This window comes from Tinamus guttatus, unplaced genomic scaffold, assembly GCF_059628265.1.
Source record: "Tinamus guttatus ecotype Peru unplaced genomic scaffold, ASM5962826v1 Tinamus_guttatus_pri_ptg000434l, whole genome shotgun sequence".
In the NCBI taxonomy this organism is placed as follows: domain Eukaryota; kingdom Metazoa; phylum Chordata; class Aves; order Tinamiformes; family Tinamidae; genus Tinamus; species Tinamus guttatus.
The window spans coordinates 1,033,526-1,057,164 of record NW_028288968.1 but is presented as its reverse complement, the minus strand read 5'-3'; the positions used below and the strand labels follow the sequence as shown (position 1 = coordinate 1,057,164).

Genomic DNA, 23,639 nt, shown 5'->3' with positions numbered 1-23,639 from the left:
GACCGTACAGCCTGCCCTAGCCTTATCCAGGATGCACCTCAAGCCAAAAGTGTTGGTTTGATGAAAGGACTTTGAGGAACAGCAGTCCTTTCTGCTGTTTCCTTCTGGAGGAAGTGCTGCTTTTCCTGCAGGACAAGGACAGCTGTTCACTGTGCTGTGCCTGTTCCCATGCTAGATTTCAGATTCCTAACTCGTTGGTTCATGCTGAGTTGGGACATCTGTGAGGCTCCCCAGTTAAATCCTTTGCCAACCACCTGCAAATGCAGCCTTTGCCTCTCTCTGGGCTTTGCATGTGCTGGGAAATCTCAGATTTCTTCTTAGAGAGGAAATGAGGAAAGAAAAGAAAAATCACAGTGTCTTGCTGCTCCCTTACTCTGGGACTGCTGGGACCATCTGTGTTTCTGAATCTAGGGATGCAAAGAGCACTTCCCTTTGAGACCTGAATAAGATTTCCCTTAAAGTTTCCCTTCATCCTGTATCGTTTCCTTGGGATTTTTCCTGAGCTTTCTCCTCTGATGGATCTACCCAACATATCTGGGCAATACACATTCCCTCATGGGGTATGTATGAAAGGATGAGAATAAAGACAGAGGACATCACTGGTGAAGAGAGTCTAGGAGAGCGACAGACAACCTGAGCGGTAGGTAGGACCAAAAAAATAGGGAAAATTTAAGGGCATGAGATGAAAAACATGTGTCATAACATCCAAACTGAAAACATAGAGTTGGGAAGGGATGAGAAAGGGGAAAGCAGCATCTGCCAAGGCACCATCACCATCCTGCAGCAGAAGGAAGGATGAGATTCATAATGTAGGCACAAATTGGAGGATGAGGCTTAATGTGAGCAACCCACTGATAAGAAAAGGCCCCATAACAAATGGGTTATGGGATCCCATCAAACTGGGTTGGGAGCCGCTCAGCCACCCTGCCATAGTGGTCTCGATGTCCTTGCTGGGGTGCTTATGATGTGCAACGGCCCTCAGGTCCCACTTGGCCCCCTCAAGGTTATCAGCTGTGGAGGGAAGGTGTAATGAAAAGGTGGCTGTGATTAATCTGTCAAAGGGTGAATGAATTTGTCTCCTGCAGGAAATGTCACTGTTTGGAATCGGAAAAGAAAGCTGAAATGTCAAAACCTTTTGCAAAACGGCAATGCCTGTAAATTACCCATTTGGAGATGGGAGAAGGGTTTCATTTCGGTTTGCTGAGCTGACCTGCACCATTCAGCTGTCTCTCGCTCTGCTCCCCCTCCTTAGCACTCAGGTCAGATGCTTCATTTCCCTTTTATTCCCTATGAACCCACCTCCATGGCCAGACTACAAATCTTGCCATGCAGGAGCAGCAAAAAGATGACTGCTGCACACCAAATGATAGGGCTTCTCCCTCTCAAAAAAAAACAAGACGGCTTGAAATTTCTTGCTGAGAACTTTCTCTCTTTTTTTTTTTTTAATGGTAAGGTATGTCTTTTTCTGACCAAAAAATTGTATAGTGTGCTATATTCAATTTGCCAAAAAACAAACAAACAAAAAAACAAACTGCGTTCTGAGCAGAAATTTCTGATCAGATCCAGTCTAAAGTCTTTCTTCTTGGAAAATTGTTTTAATTAAAATCAATTAGCAGAATGTTTCTCTTCTCTTGCCAGAAAACTGGTAATTGATTTTTTTTATTATTATTTTCATGTCACTTCAAAAAAAGGGTATTTTTGTATGCTTCTGGTAAAATTAAAGAAAAAAAGAAAAGAAAGAATCCAAATCTGCTGCTGTTTTAGTATCTTTGGATATTAGCAAGAAAGTCTCAGTCAGGGATATACTCTTGGCTTTCTTTTGTTGTTGTTTTTGTTTTGTTTTTATTTGTCTGCAATGCTCCCTCAATCCCTTCCTCCCAAAAAAGAAAAAAATAAAGCAAAATACAGACTTACTGAAACTGCCTCCTTGGTTGGTCGAACCTGGGGCTCTCTCTTCACAGGACTATCTGTCTCTGTCTGCTTTGCCCGCTCGGGGTGTCAATTAGTTTGGTCTCCAGCAGGGCCCACCAGATCTGGCTAATGGTGTGAATTAGGAGAACAGCCCCAGCGCCCGCAGGACCCCTGCGGCTGCAGAGCCCGGGCTGAGCATCATGTAACCAGCAAGCTGAGCAAGGAGAGAAACTACCCTGAGGTCTCATCGGGGTTTTGAATGTTTTGGAGAATATTTTCCACTAGAAAGGACAGGTGCAAGGGCCACTGTTTCATATAATAGTGGAGTTTGTGGTCGGATACGGGGGCATGAGCAAAGCCCACAGCTTGGGAATGGGTTTTGCCCTCTCGCATTCCCTTCAGATGCTGTGATTACAGTCACGTTGCAACTGTTACCCCAGATCCTCATCAGGTCTGGATGCCAAAGACACCGTTCTGAGGTGGGAGATACAAAGGTTAGAGCAAAAACGTGCAGGAGAATCTCCCATGGGTCAGACAGTAAGATGGGAATGAGGGTCTGTAGGACTGTATGGAAGCAACGACCAGGACCCCACTATACCAGGCTTTGAAGAAAGAAATATATGGACAAAAAACAAATAATTTTTATGTATGTATTTGTAAGATATGCATATATCTTACAAAACTAGGTCCTGGTTTTCTTTGTTTGCATTTCTGTGTTTTTCTTTCTGCAGTTGGAGCAATATCCTCATTAGACCCTTTTTGCATGTGGACTGTCTGGTTGTACTGAGAGCTTGAGTGTGCCCCAAGGCTCATCCCCTCTGGAGATTTCTGGGGTTCAGATGAACCCTCCTAACACTGGGCACATAGAGTCAAGTCCTGTAGGTGATGGACTGGGTCTGAACTGGGCCTGTGCTGCCTTGGCAAGGTGCAAGAGCCCTCAGTGCCTCATTGCACTGGTAGAATAGCTCCTTACCATCAATGTTTGTAGAACATGGACCCAGCTGGTTGCTCCATCTCTCAATGGCAAATCTGGGATTTGACTCTGATCTCTCTGGCATCCCAAATCCAACAAGGTGAGGGCCTTCACCTCATTTTCAGGAGATCGGGCCTTTGCTCTGGTCCCCAACATGTAGACATCTATGCTCTCTTTCCCTTCTCTGAGTGGGAGTATATCAACTACAGAGAGGTGCCGTGAAGATTAATTAGCTCCAGGCAAAGCCCTTTGAGATCCTTGGATGAAAGATGCCACAGAAGCGCAAAGTATTAATTTAACATTATCAAAATAATTGGTTAGTGGATAGTGAACAGAGGGTTAGCTTTAGCGGTATTTATTTTAACGTGAGATGAGCAGGAAATGGGATTCCTCATGGTTCAGTGGTAGGACCAGTCTCTTAGTATTAGTACTAATGGTTTAGACAGAGGCAGGACACTTGCAATTGTTAAAGATGCAGCCGATAATGAAATAGCAGGTGTTATTAAGACATACAGAGAAATGCCATGTCTGCACCCTAATCTTATGCAAATAAGTTCAGGGCTGGCACCCGCTGTTTTAGGTGTCTTAACTGTAATGTGATGCCACTAGGTGGGAGTTGCACAGAAGTTAATTATAGCATGAATAGCACCAAATTAGGTTCAATGACAGTGGAAAGTGATCTCGGTGTATTGACAGAGCTGGTGTGTTAGAGTTACTGATATTTTATTAAAAGGAAACAATTATTGGCAACATGAGGCATTTGTCTGCACAGGCAATAGCAGAGAGGGTATCAGCTGCACCAGATGAGAGCATAGCAGAGTCACAGCGATTGCTCAGGGCCCAAAGCCCACACAGTTTCTCAGAAGAGAGCACAGAAATGACTAGGACAGATGGATTTTGTCAGCTGGCCTGTGTGGTTTTCCCTCCCATATTTCAGCTGCAACATGCCACCAGCCAGGGAACAACCTTGCTAGGAAGGGCGGTTGTGTCTGGAGACATTTATTCACCTAAAAGTCCCCTCGGGGTGGCTGCCTTTGCTGGCTGGGGTTTTGCTGTGCTTTGTTCTGCATTTTAGCTTTGGTTGAAGACCCCACTCATTTCTGAGGCTGGTTGGGGAGGGCAATACCTTGCTCTGCTGAGAAACCCAATGGCAGCTGGTTCCGCCTCTTTGGTCTGGATTTAAGCAGGGACCAGGATCAACTACCTGGGATCAATCATGCTCTTTGGAGAGGAGAGGTCTCTGATGTTGATCTAAGGACCTGAACCTCTGCGGTGACCCAGAGCTGCGCTCAGCCTGGGTCTGCTTGGGAAAACTCCCTCTAATCATATTTAGGCTGCATTTTTTTTTATTTGGTATTTTTTGCTTGTTTGTTTTTCAGGTTTAAATTGAGAAATTGAATTCAGATAGTGAGCATGAATGCAAAGTCAAAAGATAGCAAGTGACAGAATTAAGATCAGCTATGGAAAAAAATAACATAATAGCAACAATAGGTGATCTTGTAGTTAAAATCTGACTCAAGATGCACCAGTGAAGGATTTAGGAATGCCAAAGCTACTTTCAGTCTGGCAGTACCTATTTTCTGAGTGTCTGACTCTTTAATATTATACTAAAGCAAAGCCAAGTTATTATTATAAGTTATTATAGTAATTATTATTATTCATAGAATCACAGAGTCATAGAATGGCTGAGGTTGGAAGAGGCCTCTAGAGATCATCTAGTCCAACCCTCTTGCTTATTATAATTATTATTAATAATAATAATTAATTATTATTAATAATAATGTTTTATTATTAATTTATTATTTGTATGATGATATGCCTTACAGTAGATACCGGGGCTGTAAAACATGTCACATGCAGAGTGAATCTTTGGTCTGAAGGTTTGTGTTCTTTAAATCCATACAGACCAGCAAGTAAGTAAACAGTAGGATAGGATGTTAACATACAGATTCCAGCTCAGTGGTAGGGCAGGCAATATAAACCAGGCTGCTTAATTCTTGCCATCCTCCCATGCGTTGTTCCTCCTGTGCAAGTGCCAGGTGTGCTTGTGCATCAGAGACTAAAAGACCTTGCAAACTCCTGTGCTGCGTCACTGAAACTGCCTCTGGGTAGCTGCCCGTTTAATTTCAGAAGATCCAGACATTTCAGCCACGCTGCAGTCTGAGGAAATAAATGGGAGGCGGATGGGCTTTTTGAAGAATTTGAGCACTTGCTTTTTGACATCAAGCCCAAAAGGTTTTGCTTCCCAGCTATTCTCTGGGGAGGAATTTCCACACCCTGCAGAGCTTTGTCTGTATTGCTGCACCTATTTGTTTTACAAAAAGTGTTTGCAAAAATCTCAGGTCAGCATTTTGCCTTGGCTTTCATTCTGTGATAGGGGACTTGCAGTTCTGAGAGCAGTTAATAGGCTCTGCTTCTAGCCCTCTGGAGACTGTACATTGAAAATTCCTGATCCGATATGTGGCAGCGCTAAAGGAGACTAATGGGAGGAGGGCTCCCAGGGAGCGGAGAGGGAGCTGCAGTGCTGTTCTCGATCTCTCACATCTGCAAACCAAACTGGGGGTCTGCAGAGGATGGCTGAGATTTCCCTTCTAATTCCTGGAAACTGAAAAATTTCCTGTTCCAGGAAGATGCAGCAGTTTAAGATTAGGATGTTCATTTTGACTAGTTTTGGTCAGTAAAGAGAAGACAAGCCCTCAAGTCCTAGACCAGGGTCCAATGAAATGTATTGCCTTAGATGTCCCCTTGCAAATCCCTGTGCATGGGGCTGCAAGCTCGGCTCCAGGGAGCAAGGTGATCCTGGAGCTAATCCCTCACCACCCCCCCACGCTCTCAGAACTGAGGGATCCAAAGTCTGGGAGTGGCTGAATAATTTAACATCCACGCTTAGTCTTTATAGCTGATTTTAATGGGGGGTAATAGCACTGCTAATAACAAAATCCATTGAAGACACTCTGTGCAAGTCCATAACATTAGCTTAATAGCAAAAGGTAATTGGCATGCAGTTGGAGCTGTCCTTTTGTATTAACCCCTGGATTTCTAGGCAGACATCTTCCCCGAAGCTGTGGCCTCAGCAACGTGTATGGAGTAAAATACGTATTTCTTTTAAACCAATTCAAATCTGGATTAAAACAGAGCATGCTGTTACCATTTCACATTGCTCTTCTATGTTTACATCCTTCAGAGAAGAGCAGAGGCAGTGAAAGCTGCTGAAAGCCCTGATAAAAATTTGTGATTGTTTCAATCTTTGTGCATTTGTGCTGCCCACACGCCACATACGCACTGCTTCCACTGGAGCATCTCCAGAGCTGTGCATCCTACCCAAGGGCTGAGGCTTGCACTGCACACCCCTACCCGCCTCTTCCATGTTGTTCTTTGGCTCAATGCAGAGCCAAAGGCTGACTTTCCACCCTCAGTGCTACTCATCCCAGGACCATCCTTATCCTCCCAATGAGGCTTCATGTTAACCCTGCCCTTCTCTGTTCCCCTTTGCTCAGGTGCACGAGGAAGGAGCGGTGCGAGCGCTCCAGCGAGCCTCGGAGATTTGCCTCGGAGATGAAGCAGTGTGTCCGGCTTACCGTGCATCCCAACAACATCTCCGTCTCCCAGTACAATGTCCTGGTAAGGAATGTTGATGCCCCATCCCCATCCCTCCCTGCCCTCAGGTTTATTCTTCCCATATGGTCAACCTGATGGTACCAGGCATCTGTCACTTGGATTCAGCAGGAGTGGGAAGGATTGGAAGTTCAAAGTCAGGAAGTTCTCCAGGAGCCATTGACTTTCCCAACAGCTTTCTTGTCATGCGGAAGGATTTTTCCATGGGAGGGCACTGGGTCTTTGGTTATCCCCTGGCTAGAAGTGAGTGTGGAAAGAGATTTTCCTGTTTTGTGAGAGGATCTGAGGGAATCTCTGAAGGGTCTCCACATCCTGGACGTGTTGTCTGCACACAGTACAGATGTTCACTTCCTTGGGAGAAGGGATTTTTGAATGGCTGGCAAGGACTTTCTGCAAGGGACATCATCAAGGTTAGAACTGACCCTCTAGAAGGAGAATAATTGAGGGATACCACGGCTTATTTTAGTAAGCTCCAGTTTCCCATCACCTTGGACAAAAGTTTCTTCTTCATAAGCTGCCAACAACTTCACTCTGCTGTAGGTCCCGCATTGAGTATGGAGAACAAAGAGGCAGGACACTACACAGAGGAACCTACGGCAGCCAAGGTCCATGCTGTGTCATGTGACATTATTGAGAGCAAGATTTACCCTATAAGGCCAAGCGTTGTTCAAGACAACATCTGACCTAGCCACACAGTGAGTGATGGTGAAGAAGATCAGATGATCCTGATTTTTTTTTTCTGGGTCCAAGGCAAGAAATCACTGTGGAAGATCTAGGCAGCCTTTGATTTCTCTTTCAGCTCATGGCAGCAGTTGCAAATGTAGTGAGAACTCTATACCCTTTGAGAATGAGGTAGGGACCCATTTTATCCAGACTACAAAAGCTCTACCCTTCTGTCCATACTTGTTTGGGCTGGAATTGAAATGATAACTCAGGCCCTGTAAGCAACATTTCTGGGTGAGCTGGTCCCTAGCCTCACATACTGAAAGGTATAAATGGTATTGCTGCTCAAGGAGCAGCTGTCAGACATCTTCTAGGTGATGGTTTTTGGAGTGCTGGGTATTAGTCAGTGATAATGAAATCAGCCTTTCAAAGCCTGCATGTCCAATCATTGCTGCTTTGTTTCAGCCTCTTAACTTTGCTGTGACTTAACTTTCCTAGGCTTCAAACAAAACTGATCTGAGACATCTTAAGTCCTTTGTTCTTCTGGGAGTTCAAGGTTTCTTTTTCTTATTCTCTCAGTAGTTTCTGAATTCTTTTATGTAAGAATAAATCCTGGGGGACTAGCTGGCTCAGGGCAATTGAAATGATAACGGAATAAAAGACCTTTACCTCTAGGTTACTCTGGCAGGGCAAGCCAACCCTGAGCTGCCGGGATCAGAAGTTGCCAGTGTCTTATTTTGGCCCATTGGTCTGCATGAAAATTGCCATGGGAATCTCAATCCTGTTCTGGGTGGACTGGTGTCTTTCCCAACCATGCAGCTAGATTCTTGGCAAACCAAAAGGAGAGCACCAGTGATGGAATGGCTAGTGGTGTCCTAATGGGTTCTCACATGGGTTCTGGCTGAGGAACAACAATATCAAAATTCTTACCTATAGAGGCAGAGAAGTTATCTGTGTAGCCACCTGGGCCTTTAAGCTTTGGACACTGACACAGACTTGGAAAGCTGTGTCTGAGACTGTTTCAGTCTAGGATTACTACTCTGAGATCTCTGAGAAGAGATGTTTGGTGGGGGAAAACTCTTCCATCACTGAAGCAGCTCCAGAGCAGGCAAGGGGAATACAAGACTTCATATCTGCTCAGGGTGAGCATTGGCTCATGATGTTCATTGCCAAGCTCTACCAGTCCATATGTTGGCCTCATCCTCAGCATGGCACACCTATATTCTTCATTTGCTGTGCTCAAAGAAAGAGATTTGTCAAGGAGAATGCTTTCCACTTCTCCACTGCTGACAATGTATTCATAAGCATAGAGATGCAAAGCAGAGGCAACCATTTGAAAGGAGACTTTTGAACTGCCTAAATGCAAAATCAGTTCAGTTTCTTTCCCATTGCTATCCTCCTTGCCAGGAAATGAACGTACTCATGCAAGGGCTTTATGTCAGTCAGGGAGAAGACCCATCTGCTGAGCCTTTCTCCCTTGTAGTTCCTGACATTGAGATATAGCCCCCAAGTCTTCTCCAAGTGAGAAAAAAACACTTGGAGAAGCAATAAACAAGAGCTATGTTACCCATTATCCCCTGCTTTAGCACCTGGCCTGACCTCCCCTGTTTTTGTGCTGATAGACTCAACACTTCAGCATGCGTTGTGTCTCCTTTCAGTGGCTGTCACCTCAGATGGGGCCTCAACTAGCTCATGTAATAGGCAAATGTGGAAAACATCCATGTTTGTGCCTGCCTCCAGTGACTTGCTCTAGTGTTTGGTTACAATAACGCTAACTTTATACTACTAGGTCATCAGCAGCTGTTTTGAAAAGACAGCAGCATGAAGGCCCTTGGCTAGAACATGTATATGACAGAAACCAGCCATGTTTTTCATTTCTGTAATGACCATGGGTAATGACATGGTCAAACTGGTGAGGGTTGTGAACTCTGAAATTGTCAGAAATCACCAGGAATTCCTCTTTCACAGATTTGTTGTTTGTTTTAATTTGTGATGCCCCAGTAGAGCACATCACCAGGGCCAACTACTTCCTCGGTGGGATGGGCAGTGATTTTGCTGTGCCTCTAGAGAGAGAGGTTTTGTGTGGTGGACCCAAGGCTGTAACTAGACTCTCCTTATGCAGGAACTTGGTGGCAGAGTGCTCCCCCCCATCTGCTGATACTAGGAGAGCAGGCCATAGAGAGTTAGACTGGAGCGCTACAGTTTCTCTGTAGTCTGCAGAGTGCCTCTTGTGAGTAGCAGTCACCTTCCTCAGAAACCGCGTGCCCTGGGGCCAGCAAAGCCCTGGTCTTCACAGCCAAAGACTTCCTGTCTAACCTTACACTTGCATGACAGATAATGAGCACTCCTTCCCCTCCACTGACCCAGCCAGCACTGGGGCACAGTGCAGTTGCTCCTGCATAGCCACATACCACTTGTGTTGGCATCAGCATTTCATCTCCTTTCCACTCCATGCATACATCCCCCTCCTGAATCGCTGCTTTCTGTTGAAGGAGGATGCTCTGTCTAGCAAGAGGCTCTTTGTCCAACCTCTCCAGTATAATTCTCTCCTGCTTGCTCAGCTCTGTTGTTCAGCTCCATATTCTTTTTTTTTTCTTTCTTTCTTTTTCTTTCTTCTTCCCTCCTTCCATCTTTGTTTGCAGCTTGTCTTGGAGACCTACAATGTCCCTGAGCTGTCAGCAGGAGTTAACTGCACCTTCGAGGACCTGTCAGAGATGGATGGTTTGGTGGTGGGCAGTCAGATCCAGTGCATCTCACCAGCTGCCAAAGAGGTGCCCCAGATCATCACAGAAAATGGTGGGTATCTCATAGCTCCTCCATTTGCATCATTTTTTTCTCCCTTCCTCATCCCACTTCCATGTGTGTCAGCTGCCATTAGCTCTAGGAGCAGAGTTGGGCTTACCAACTCTGGGAGCCTTGGTATAAAGCTCAGAGGGTGGTGGAATGCTGTGTTGGTGCTCGCTGGTGGAGTGACACAGTGGTGCACCGTAGCGTGTGTATACTGAGAGTGTGTTTGTGCATGAATGTGTTCACACTTGTGCCCGCAGTGAGCTGGGACATCAGTACCTGCTTTAAGGTGCGTATGTGTGTAGCGGTATGTGCTTTCAGACTACCAGTGAGTGACAATTGCATATACCTAGTGAAGACATGAGACCAGTGCAATGACTTCAGAAGTATTTGGCCCAAGCTGTGGCTATGCCAAGGAATCAGACTGTAAATGTTCTCGATATGTCCCATATATCCCATCCTGTAGAAGCCAAGGAGTACTGCAGGTCTCAGTGATCCCACCTGTAATTCATCCTGCTCCTCCCAGCTGTAGATTTGCATGCTCAGTTTCTTGTCTCTGTCCCACATCTTTACTCCCATCAGCTGTCCCCAGGCTGCTACGGGCTCCCTCCTGGCATGGTTCAAGATAGAAATACCATGTCTCAGGAATGGGCTGATTGTCCCCTCCTTTTTGCTTCCCTTTTCTAAGTACTTTTGCATTTGAGGCTCTCTGCAGGGACTTGCTATAAAGACATCAACGTTGTTGATTGCTACAAGAGGCACAGAGAAGATGCCATTTTGTCCTTGTCTTCTTGTGGATTTTTGCTATAAAGGTTGGCACTGATGACCCTCTCAGGCCACTAGTGACATAAATTGCCAGCACTGTCTCTCTGCTCTCCCCCAGTCACACACAACAGCACAAGTGCTTTCTGTTACTGTCCCAGAGTAGGAAAATGCATCTAAGCACTCAAAAGGTTGCTACCATCATCAGGGCTCCTTGAGTCATAAGTTAACACTTACCTACCAAGCTAGAAGCCAGGAATCATTTATTTGGTGTGGACATCTATCCAGGGCAGCGATGTAAATGGCCAGAGAATAAAAATAGTGATGGAAGCTGAAGGAAGGACAAGGAAGGAAGGGAGAGATTTATATGGAACAAGGTCTCCAAAGAAATGATGCACCTGTGGCCTGTCTCAACGTCAGCAGCTGGTGCTCTGCACCTCTGCAAAGACCAAGTCCTCCATGCAAAGTGCCAGAGGCTGGATCTGAGCCAAAGGATGTGTGGCTCTGTAGCATGTCTGATACCCAGAACCATCCAGTCCTCAGATTCTGTTTTAAAATATACACAAGATGTTGGCAAAGTTGTGAAATACGAAGCAGTTAACAGAGCTGTCAAAGCCGGCGGCAGCAGATGGGCAGCAGAGTCGAGCACTGGCAGCAAAATGTGTTTAGTCAAGTGCATGTGGTGGTGCATGAGTATGTGTTCATGTGTATGTGTGTGCTTGTAGATAGGTGGGTGTGCACGTGGGTGCATGATGAGATGAGTTGTCAAGTTTGCTTTGGCCTGATTGATTAATGAATCTTTCAGGTGAGGAGGAAAATAATAGAGGTGAAAGGGCCAACCAGGCCAAAGCGTTGAATTAAACATGGATTCCTTCCTCACCAAATTACTGCAATTAATTCACCCCGTTACTACCCACAGGCAGTTGGCTTTGAGGGTCTGAATAAGGCCTTTGGCACTGAGGGAAGAGATGATTGTTAACTGCCCAGAGTGGGATAGAGACATTGGGAGAATAAAGAGAAAATGTGTAGGAGCTGAGGAAGAAGTTTTGCTGTGGATGGGTCTTTTAGGTAAATAGAAACATCCCTCTGTTTGGGAAATGACTTGTGAATATCTAATATTGAGCTGGATTGTTTGTACCTGAAAGCCAAGGTGAGTATGCCCTTACCAAGAGGAACAGTTCACATGGGAATCTCCCTGTTCATCAGTATTTTGCCTTACCCTATACTCCTTGTAATGGTATTTATCCAAGGGAACTTCCTTGCTTGAACATTCTTCATCCTGCTTTTCTCAAGGGGTCACCTCTCTTCGGAGGCAAGGTACGGAAGTGAGTTTCTCCACGCATGCTTGTCCTGGTTATTGGTCTATATTTAAAGATGATATAGTAAAGAGGGTAACGAGCGTAAATCTTCCTGTACTCCCTTGTCTCTCTTTAGGGAAGCGTGTACATTTCTCTGGCAGGCCATGTATGCATAGGACATCAATGCTCAGGCCCAGAAGTCTCCCCTTCCTTCTGGGGACAACAAAGGAATCCACTGCAATGAAAATCTACAGGGAAAGTACTCCATTTTAATGGCTTCCTTGATCCGGGTGTCTTCTCCTATCTTTGAGATCAGTTCTCCTACTTGCCAACTTAATTTAACATACTTTTGAACTTATTAAGGAATGTTTAAGACCTGTTGGCATCACCAAGACCAGAATCCCAGACAGGAGAATTTCCGATGGTGAAGACCTATTCCATCACCCCAGGTTCTTGAAAAAGACATGCTTCATGTTGGAAAATTGTCCTTAAGAGTCTTATTTGTATCCTACAGCTGTAGAAGACAGGCTAGGCAAGATACCATGCGTCAGCACCCCATATAGACTGAGGTCATGGCCTCATGGCACCTAACTGGGCTAACAAGGCAGCCACTCTGATGCATGTAATGTTATTTTATTGATTTATTTTTTCCAGGAGACCATCACATTGTCCAGCTCCAGCTTAAGTCCAAGGAAACGGGTATGACTTTTGCCAGCACCAGCTTCGTCTTCTACAACTGCAGTGTCCACAACTCGTATGTTCATTTCCTCTGATACCTGCTTTCCATTCCAACCCTTGATCTGTCACAGAAGCCGCTGCTAAAGCAGGTGTCTTCCAAGCAGCTAGTTAGGTGTGGAGGAGGCCACATGTCAAGATCCCTTGGGTGGTAGTGGGCACTGCAGGTCTCTCCTGGGAAGACTAAGAGCAGTATATTTCACCCATTTGAATCAGGACCTTAGCAAATGACCTCTTCATCTTGCTATTAAGCAATAGTTCTTAGAATACTGGATTCTGACCACACAAATGCACCACCAATCCATGCTGTCACTGCCACTAGTAGGAGACTGCCCAAGGTATTTAATATGTGCCTGGGCCCTCAAGCCTGGAAAGTCAGGATTGTTGGGTTTATTGTGTGAGGTAATCTCTGAACAGGGAAAACCCAGCTGATTTGCTTGTGACCATCTCCTCCTCCTGGGAGCTCCTTTTCTGCACTGCACCCCAACCTCCCCATCAGAGCGAGCCTGCCAAGGCAGGAAGGTGGGTGCTCTTCCAGCGCGTTGAGCCACCGCTGCGCAAGGCTGAGGATCTGTGTCCCCACCACAGAGCTGTCAGCTTCCCCACACAGCCCTCCGGAAGTGCCAAAAGGAGATAATTACTGTGGCTCAGCAATTCACAAAGAAAAGCAAATCCTATTTCCGTGTTCATGCTGCTTTGACAAACAGTGTCAGAAAGCAAGTGTTATGGAGAGAGAGCGGGAGAGATGGTGGTGTTAAATATTTATGGCATGTTTTGGTTTCTTACTTGACAAACTATAATACACTATCCATTTTTAATTTGATGTATCAGAGCAAGCACTTGTTACCAATTTGAAGAACAGCTCGCTATACCAGAGCTGAAAGGGGATTGGAACTGAGAGAGTTTTCACAGAGAGACGCAGGAGAGGGTGTGTGTGTCTGTCTGTTGGGCTCAGCCAAGCTAGACCAGATGCAATTTCTTCACTCCTGCCCGTTTCAAAAACAAAACAAATCAACAAAAATAGCATCCTATAAGGGCCAAATAAAATCCACTCCCCAAATCCTCTCCACTGAGTGTGCAGCAGTATGGAGCTCCCAGGCAGTGTGAGCGATTAGGAGTTACTACCATTCAACACTTGTTTTGTGCAAAGAGATTGTAATGGCTCAGTTTGGTTCCCAGTGAGCAGACATCATATAACATAAAAGATGTGTGATGTAGGTATAAGTCAGTGCTGTAACCTATCGAGGAGAGGTGTTTGCAGCTCTCCAGAGGTTGCAACTCTCCACTGCCCAGATGGGATGTGTTGTACACAGGCTTCCTGCCCTGCTCTCCATGGGCACCGCTCCACCTGGTGACCCTTTGCCTTGACCATCTTTACATGATGTGTTTGCAGCTGCCAGAGCACAAGAACAGTTCAGTCATGAGGCAGTGAGGCTGTAGGAGTTTCCATCAATCCCCTGACCTTTTGTTTCACTCAGAAGCTTGCTATAGGCAAAAAAAAAAAAAAGGCAATAGCCCTTGGCCCTGAGGATGCTTCAGTGCTGAGCTCCATTGGGTAGGCAGGAGGCCAACAGGCCAAACAGATGGAGACCCTGTGGTGATGAATCAGTGCAAAGCCCACAGTCTTCTGCTGGTGATGGCCCAGTATTTGTTGGGTTACATTTCCCTGTAAGAACCTCCATCATCCGCAAGATCTGTTCTTTTGGCTCAGGTGTCCAGGCTGCCCAAGTGACCTGCTCTTTTCTCTCCATCTCCAGGTGCTTGTCATGTGTAGAGAGCCCCTACAGGTGCCACTGGTGCAAATACCGCCACGTCTGCACTCACGACCCCAGCTCCTGCTCCTTCCAGGAAGGACGAGTCAAGCTGCCAGAGGTAAGCACATGGCTGGCATCTCAGAGCATTTTGGAGGGCCTCTATGGCTTAGGTCCTGCATGGCAGAGCAGGTGCCACCAGTATATATCATGTGCTGTCAGACTTGGGAATAGAGGGCTTGGTGGCTTTCATCTGAATATAAGACAGTGTAGGGAGTGTGTATCGTCTGGGAGAGCATGAAAAGAGATTTCATCTTGTGATCTTCTTGTGTATCTTGCACATACTACAGGCTGCTAAAATCAGGGGAGGTTCTGGGGCCAGGTCCACAGTGACAATGTATTTTGACAGTGGTTCAAGCACCTGAGTGACTTTGTGAGTTTTGGGCCTAATGTCCATCAAAATTCCTCCAGCTGAGGTCTGAGAAATGCTTTGTTGCCAGTCTCTAAGCTAAGGCTGAACTGGGCCTTGGGGCTTAATATGGAGCTGGCTGCTGCATTGCAACCTCTCTGTCTGACTTGTAACTAACGAGCTTTTGCAGACAAGTGGAGCTCAGGAGAATACAAATAGGAAGCCACTTAATTACTTCCTGGTCAGGAATGGTCTGAAAGCATTCTGGCCTGTCTCCTAAATGACCTGAGATGTCTTGTTGTTTGCCTGGCCCGAGGGACCAGTACCCATTAAGAGATCTGATGTCTCCTGAACCACCAGGCGCAGAGGCGGCTATTGAAATCTTAGTCTACGTGTGCTACATTTTGTCCTCGTTTGGAGGCTGAAATACCCTCCATTCCCTTCTGCATCTGGTGTCTCTGAGCTGTTCCCCCTACCTATGCCCCAGGCAAGCCAATTTGCTGGCCTGAATGGCAGATCTGTAGTGGCTCCACTCTTCCTCTCAGTTCTTCTTTAACATATCTGCTAGTTGAAAGTTTAAGTCCTGGCGCAGACATTTGGAACTGCAGTGAAAATGGGAGAGACCGTAAATATTCATAGGTATGGAAGCTGCCAGGTCTTGGTCTCCCAGTATGCAACATTTGCTGCTAGGCTGCTGGAAAGTTGGCTGAGAACTTGGAGAGTGGATGTGTCTGATACCTTCTGCTCAGCCAGAAAGTGGTGCAACACCCAGTCTGTGGCTCGGTGCTTCTTATAAGCCTTTTCCACCAGGGTAAGGGGCAGCAGGAGTAAGATTTTGGCCATCCATGATGGTCACAGGCCTGTGTGTCTTGCACGGTGAGAACAGGAGGGATCTCAACCTCTAGCGCAGGTGCTGGGATGCTGCACAAGGGTGCAGTGGGCAGTGGGGCAGTTTGCCTTCTGCCATGTGATGCTGTCATCATTCATCTCCTCTACTAGATGTTTCTACTCTGACAGGTCTCATTTCTGCCACATGAAACCACAGCATGCACTGCCACAATTCCCATCCCTTCTTCCCTGTGTATCTAGGTATCTGCTAAATCTTGAGGCTACTCAAAGGCTTGAGGGGCTACTGAGGGAAACTGTTCTACCAGCATAGAATGGTTGGACCATCCTATTTGTAGCCCTTTAGTGAGACTGCTGAACAAATTAGCATGGACAACATCCAGGATCCTGTGGTCTGATTGTACCAAGAGAATCCTTGCCAAACAAACAAATACTGGTGATACTGTCATATGGACCAGTGCCAGAAACTCCCTCCCTCTTTCATCATCATAGCTGACATGTCAGGTGTTTTCCCTTCCTGCACACACTGGCCTTCACCATATCTCTGCTGATCCACTCACTTCCAGGTGTTTTTTTCTCTGCCTGTAGAACATTTTGCCTTCATGTGGGCAGAGGCTTCCAACTCTCCAGGTTGCCTGAACTGTTTCTCATCCCATCTGGACCAGCCTGGGGCACACTGAAGGCAGGCTTGTGTTTACTTGTATTTCTGGTTCTTTTGTTTCCTTAGTTCGTCTCACAAGTTTCTGGATTCTTTTGGGCTCATCTGCCCCTTTTCTGTCTTCTTCATGTGGTCTGAGAGCAACTTGGGTTTGTTCACTTGTTCTCTTGTGTTATGAGTTTGTGATTAATGCCAGGCACAGGGCAGAGTTCAAGAGCAATCCAGCGGCAGAGGTGGAAGGACTTGGAGATGAAGCACGCTGCTCAAAAGGCTTTGTATATATATATATGTGTGTGTATATATATAGCTTGTAATCTACCATATAGTGCACAGTGATTCACATAGGGGATACTTGCAATGAGCTAGCCCTGCGCTGATGGCCTAATGATATGCTGTGCTGATGGTCTGTGCTGATGCAGATGTCCTTATGCCATCCTGTATATCTAAACTGAAAATCAAGAAAGGACAGAAAAGTCCCATCCCTTCCAGTCTGAAGGGCAGTGGAAAATTTATTCCAGGCAGTAGCTGTGGGGAAGGGGGAAAGCTGTTTGGCTGCAGTGTGAAATTTAAATCTTGGAGCTTACTCAGGACCTGGTGGACCCCCTCCCTAGTATCTCTCGTTAAACTGGTGATGGGCCATGTGAATTACACACATAAATACTCACAGTTGACAAGGAGCCAGGACTTTGTTGCTTGTCGCTTGTCAGGTGCTTGGTGAATCAGCCCTGTCCATAACTAGCTTTGGAGCCTAGAGGGAAAGCCCATGCTTTCTCCTAGTTATGAACTCCAGCATGGTCACGAAACAAGAGTATTTATGATTATAGCGTTGAACTCAATCAAATAAGGTTGACGACATCGTCGGATGATTTGCGGCAGAAATACTTCACTTTGACGTATAATTTCCCTTTACATCAGTTTTCTGAAAACCAAGTCTACTAGCTTGAAATGCACTGAGTGACTTTTTTTTTTTGCTTTATAAATGGGGAGCTGATATTACTGCCGCTGAGGCTGGAAAGGAAAAAGAAAAAAGATATTTTAATACTAAAATGTGTTTCTGGGGGAAGGTTTTTTTTTCTTTATTCCTGCTCCAAAAAGAGCTCATCGCAAAAGTGGAGGGAATTTCAGTCTTGAAGAAGGAAGGGTTATGCTTCTGTTTTCCTCAATTTGACATTTTGTGCTGTGTTAATGCTGTTAAAGTCATGGTGCAGGATCAGTGTTGTACTGCAAAGCATTGCCTTGAAAACTAGCACCTGGTGAAAGTGCCTCTCACTTACTACTGCTCCTGACACAGTCTCACCCATTTTCCCACTTAAATGGGAAAGACAGTCAACAAGTTGTGGAGGGAAACGGAGGCACAGAGGAGTAAGCCAATGGATCTGAGGGCTCTGGAGCAGCAGCCGACATAGATCCATCCTTCCTCTTACCCAATAAACTGGATTACCTTGTCCGCCCCTGTCTCCATGCAGATCTGCTCTGATCTGGAGCGGAGGTTCCCATGTCAGTGTTTCACAGACATCTGTACAAGACTGGGCTAGTGGGTAAAGCTGGAGAAACCTCCTTGAGTTGATGGGATAAAGGATTAAGTCTTCTTTTGTGCCGTCATCTTCTGTAAGATGAACACTATCTTGTTCTGGGCCTTGCAAGGATTTTAGCTTTATGTGGAGAAAAGAGGAAAGAAAAAAAGGAAAAAGAAAAGCAAAAGCAAAAAAAAGCAAGCCTAGATAACAAATCTGCTATCTGCTGGGTTTAAAAGATACATAATCATTTAATTACCTTGAAGGAGGTTTTCATCTTTCCCTGCTCAGCCGATCTGTGTATGCGTGTGTTTTTCTTCCTCCCCTAAACAAGCTTTTTATTAAAAGGATTTTCATCTGCTGCCTAAAAAGAGAAGGGAAGAAAAGCTCTTGCGCTAAAGTGTTTTATGTCGAGCCGTACGTGCTAATGACAGTAAAGCCCACATAAAAGAAACAACCGCTTCAAATATTAATTTGTCAGAAGCGACGGAAAGCTGCGGCTGTGCAAGCCAGCAAACAGCTGCCGAGGAGGGGAGCGGGGCTCTGCCGCACGCGCGATCCTGCCTTGTGCCAACGAGGAGTCGTTCCGTCAGCCTCTGCCATGGAGAGGACTGGCTTATTGTTCACCTGCCGCTTGCTCTTCTTGGGATGCACATGGAGAGGAGGATGGAGGAAAAGGAGGCAGGGGGTGATAGGACCACTCAGCCTCAGATTGGAAATGCCAGGCACCCCTGCCCAAAACCACCCCATAGGTTTAATCCAGAGAAGCAAAAGCATCCTCCAGCTGCACCCCATTTCTGCAGCAGCATCCCATGCTGGTGGTGCATCCCATCCTGGTCCTCTTATCCACAGCTCTTCGGGATCAACAGCTGCCATGTTTCTCCCTCTTTGCAGGGTTCAGGGAAGCGATGATTCCGGGGTTTGTTATTCCCCCTTTCCATCCCAGGGTTTCTGTGGACCGCGAGCTCCTGCTTTGTGGTCCAGCCTCCCAGGGAAGCATCTTCAGCTGTTGTCACAGCAACAGCCAAGCGCCCTCTTACCTGCCCTGCTTTAACCTGGCGGGAGCCAGGGATGTGGAGAGTGGGAGCTGGGAGAAGAAAGTGATCATCTACGCTCAAATTAATATATCTATCATTTCTCAGGGACTCTAATGACAGATACAGCGATGTGAATATCAGCGGGCCTACTTCTGTCCCTCTTGCTGATTATCTGCTTCCTTATCCTGGCACCCGTCTGCCATTAAGCGTTGTTTCTATGGCAACCTCAGACAACCTGCTGCATGCAAGTGCCATGGGGAGCAGGAAGGGGAACCCACAGCAGCTGCCCTAAGGAGCGCCAGCCACCCTGTGTGGATGCAATCTGCATCCATGCATTTCATGGTAGTCGTTTAAGCAGCTTGAGGAAGGATGGGTTGGTGTTTAGTGCCTCTTAGGATGTTTTACCAGCATGTGTGGTAGAGCCCATCCTGACCAAGAAGGGATGGGGAGCTTAGGAGAAGGCAGTAGTAGATGCTTTGGACCAGCTGTGGTGCTGGACTCCTGATGGTTTAGCATTTCAGTCCTTGCCCATTTTCACAGAAATAGATATGTAGCCTGTGGTGAGGTTTCCTGGCATGGATGCTTCAGATAGTAATAGGAAGGAATTAAGTAATCAAATTGCAGAGCAGGTAGTAGTTGCCTTTCTTTGTGGAATCCTGCTAGAGCATGGAAATACAAGAGGGCCAGGAGCTGCTCAGGGACAGTTCCACCTAGTGCATGAGGCTCTAGGTTGCATTTCTGCAGATGGGAGTTTTGCACCTGACCTCAGTTGTCTTGGCCTTTCTGTATCTCTGCTCCTCTTGCACCTTTGCCTGATAAGCACTTTCTGCTAACAGTTGCTGTACAGCACTGATGGAGGTTGGAGCCATCACCTCTGTAAGGACTTTTAATAGAAAGTCTTGGAGTGTTTACAAACAAATTAGTTAATTTGCTTTTGATACACGGCATCGCTTTCCTGACTTGCATTGAGGTGAAGAAGATGGATGGTTTGTGCATGAAGTGGCTTGTTCTGTTTAATGGGGGATTTTTCTGACACCTTTACCCCACAGTCTTCCAGCTAGCAGAGTGCCATCCCCTTGCAAAGACTCTTCTCTTGTTTTATTTCTGCATTAATTCTTACCAGACTTCCTCATACCTATGCTGATGGATCTCGAGGAAACTGATCCTGGTACAAAAAAGCTCCTCTGCGTCTCTCCATGCTGAGATGTCTTACCAAACCATAACAGAACTGAGAAGTGTTGCAAAAGGGCCTCTCCAGGCACATTTTCTTTTCCCCTAACACACACCTTCTTCTCCTGGGCCTTAGGGTTGAACTTCTGTAGTCCCTGTGCTGGTAACTAACCACAGACCTGTTCATGTCATTTCTACAAACAGGGAGATTAGTTTGAATGGAGACTTAAGACACATCTGACATGCAATGCCGTGGCACTGTGATATGTTACTTGTACCATCTGGGCTGTTTGTCTCTGTAAAGCGGGATTTATCCTACAGAGTGGTCTCTTGGTAGCCAAACTCAGTGCAGTGATATTATAGTGCTTTCAGGGCCTATAGGACTTTCTCATTCTCTGGCTATTTGTTAGAACTTCTAGGATCTGTGCAGCATCCTGAAATTTGAGGGAAAGTGGCTGCCAAAGTACAGAGACAACCCCTTATTCAGAATTAGCTTGGGGTGATAAGCTGGCTCTGAAGCAGGAAGTTTTTTGCTCTCTCCATTGTAGCATCAGCTGCACAGCCTCCTTTGGGACATTTGAGCATCTGGGCCCAGTCCAGGGAGAAACATTCACAGGATGTTGAAGTCGCAGATAGGAGATGATGCTGGAATGTGTCTCCTATCCTGTTTGGGGCATCTCCAGGAGTCTTGACTCAGACTCTACTTCTCCTGCCTTGTCTTTGTGTATGAACCCGTTTGCTTTGGCTTGGGCGTTATCTCCTGCAATCACAAATCACAGTGAGGAGGAGAGTGAGAACAGCCATGATATTGTTGTCCTGACCTTCCCACTGTGGAAGCCAAAGATTTATGACTCTTTGGGATTTCTGTTGTGGTTCCTGAAGGAAGCAGGGCTTGTGTCAATGTGATTCACATGTGCATATGTGGTCTGTCCGTTATTCAGTGTCCTCCATTGACTTCTGAAGTTATTGCCTATTTTCAGAATCATTGAGGCAAAATATGGAGTTCCCCAAGGTTTGAAGGTCCTATGGACTTTTTAAAAATTGGCAGCTCTATAGCTATGCAGTATTTTGGTCTCCCCCTTTGGAAGAAAGACCTGTGATTGAGTCATGAAACCCCATCACTCAATGGGAATTACTGGTCAGAGAATGTCCCTTACACCTGAAAAACCCACTATGGGGCACAGATGTGTAGAAAATTTGGGGTTGTTGAGGAAGTTAGAGGGTAACAGTCCAATGCTGAAACTTTACAGCATCATTGGGCTGCCAGGATGTGATGTACAGTGTTTTATATGCATGAAGAGTGTTGAGAACCTGGGATGGAAGGTTCTGTCCTTGCAGAAGGACAGAAGAGGACAGGCTGGGCAGAGGGATGCAGATTAATAGAATATTAATTAGAGAATAAATTTGCTTCTTCACTGCCAAGCCGCTTGAGCTCAGCTATTCTCTGCTCCATGCTGTCTGAGACTGCAGGATACAGTTGTACTACGTGACATGTCCTAGAAGGCCTGTCTTGCCTAACCAGAGTTTTCCTGTAAAGAATGGCAGACTTTGTCCCAATAAACACACAGTTATCTTGTCTCTTACACATGCAGCATCCTTCTTGATGGACACAGGTATACTTGTGATTTCAAAAACATACAGTTATCGCTTAGAAAATGCCAGAACTGAGACTGCTTGCACATACCAAGCAAGACCTTCTTCTTTGAGCAGATGTGCCTAGTGACACCATCATATACTATTCCTTTTTCACTAGTCCACTACCTTCATCCAATGACCAGAAGGCTCCGGCTCTCTGGATCATTACTTTTCTTTCTGAGCATGTGTCGACGTGGCAAAGGGCTGAGGAAAGCTAGCATTGCATCGCTCTTTAAAAAGGATAAATGTGGTGCTTGGGTAATTATATCAGCCTGACCTTGATCCTGGTGAAATAATGGACCATCTGAGAGGAGCTCCATTAATAAAGAATTAAAAGAGGGAAAAATCATTAATGCTGATTAGCAGAGATGTGCAGACTGGCTTCAGAGGTGGAATAGTCCTAGGTCAGTATCCAGCTCACAGCACCCTTGTGTCATTTCCCAGCACAGTCTGTGCAGTGTTGGGGGAATCACTTGGCTTTCGATCAACATCAAAGAGCCGTGTGAGAGGAGGTTAGTTATCTTCCTTCTGCTTTTTGAGTATCGCTAGTGACCAGCATCACCCATGGCTTTCTAGCCTTCACAGCACAGAAGCCAGGGACTCAAGAGTATAACAGGTGAATTAACTGTCTTCCATCTATCTGTTGATCTCCTTTCCTCCAACAGTGATCTAAACACTAATCTGTGCCTGCCACCCTGGAAGAATGTAGCTACAAACTTAAAACAAGGCCAAATATCTTCACTGAGTGGATCTCCAGGCTCTAGGTCAACCACCTTTCTCCAGGCATTAGAATCACTTGTAAATATCTGATGAAAGAAAGCAGGTATTTGCTCTTGAGTGCATTGCAGACTGTTAACTAGAATGAAGCTGCCAGAAGTGAAAGCAGTGCAAGGACACAATTATTCCTCTGTTATCTCTGCAGATATTTACAGTTTCCATAAATCCTGTTGCTTTCTCCTCATCAGATGCCTTTAAGGTTCTGGGCATTTTATTCGTATATTATTACTTTTACTCTGCCAATAAAGAAGTACATCATCAATCAGACTAACAGCACTGTAAACTTAGGAAGTGCAGATAAAATATATGGTGCATTAAAAAATTCTTTGACCAGGTGAGCTTTTTGTAGCTGGTTTGATTGTGGCTGGTGATAATGTAAATTTGGGGGAAGTATATCTAGAAATTTATGAAGCTTGGAATCTTGCCTGCAAAGCATTGACCTGATTCCACTTTATAACCTAATAACATTCCCTGGTACTGTTCATGTAAATTTTAAATACAATTTTATGACGCTAAGAATTAGTGGTGTAATAATGTAAACACTATGTGGACTGTAACTCACCCCTTCCACTCCTGAGTTTGGAAAGCTGAGCTGATTGCTGCTTTGTTCTCCAAATTATCCCGGGGCTGGGAAGTTGTGCTGGAGTTTAAAAGTGATTCATGGAAGAAACGAGCTTGTCAGCCTTGGAGCCCCAAGTCCTTTGCTTGCAGCTATGCAGGGCAACTGCTAAACAAGCATCTGATCCTGACCAGGTGGGTGTCACAGCCCTGGCCCAGAGTGACCAGGCTGAGGTGTGAGAGAGATATTCAGGTGACATGGACCATGCAGTCTCCGCTGTCTCTCATCGACCAACTTGTTGTTTCCTCCCTCTTTCGGGGTGAAACCTGATTCCTGGCCACCCTCCCCAAAAATCCTTTTCTTTTATTTGCTTCTTACTTTTTCTGTCTTTTTTTTTTCCTCCTTCTTTTTCTTTCTCACTCTAAACTGTTCGCTTTGGTTTGTTTTTAGAGATTCTTAATCTAATCTTACTAACAGAGCATACAGATGCTGCGGTATATATATCTTCATAAATGCCTCATCTCTGTCTCTCAAATCTC

General features: G+C 45.7%; 1 protein-coding gene across 1 annotated transcript in view; it reads left to right on the top strand.

The window, feature by feature from the left end:
- Positions 1-23,639, top strand: part of PLXNA4 (plexin A4) — a 404,602-nt gene that overhangs the window by 292,403 nt on the left and 88,560 nt on the right. Inside the window, exons 6-9 of the mRNA XM_088531807.1 lie at positions 6,382-6,505; positions 9,805-9,958; positions 12,664-12,763; positions 14,502-14,616. Of these exons, the coding sequence (XP_088387933.1) occupies positions 6,382-6,505; positions 9,805-9,958; positions 12,664-12,763; positions 14,502-14,616 (493 nt within the window). The remainder of the gene's footprint in view (positions 1-6,381; positions 6,506-9,804; positions 9,959-12,663; positions 12,764-14,501; positions 14,617-23,639) is intronic.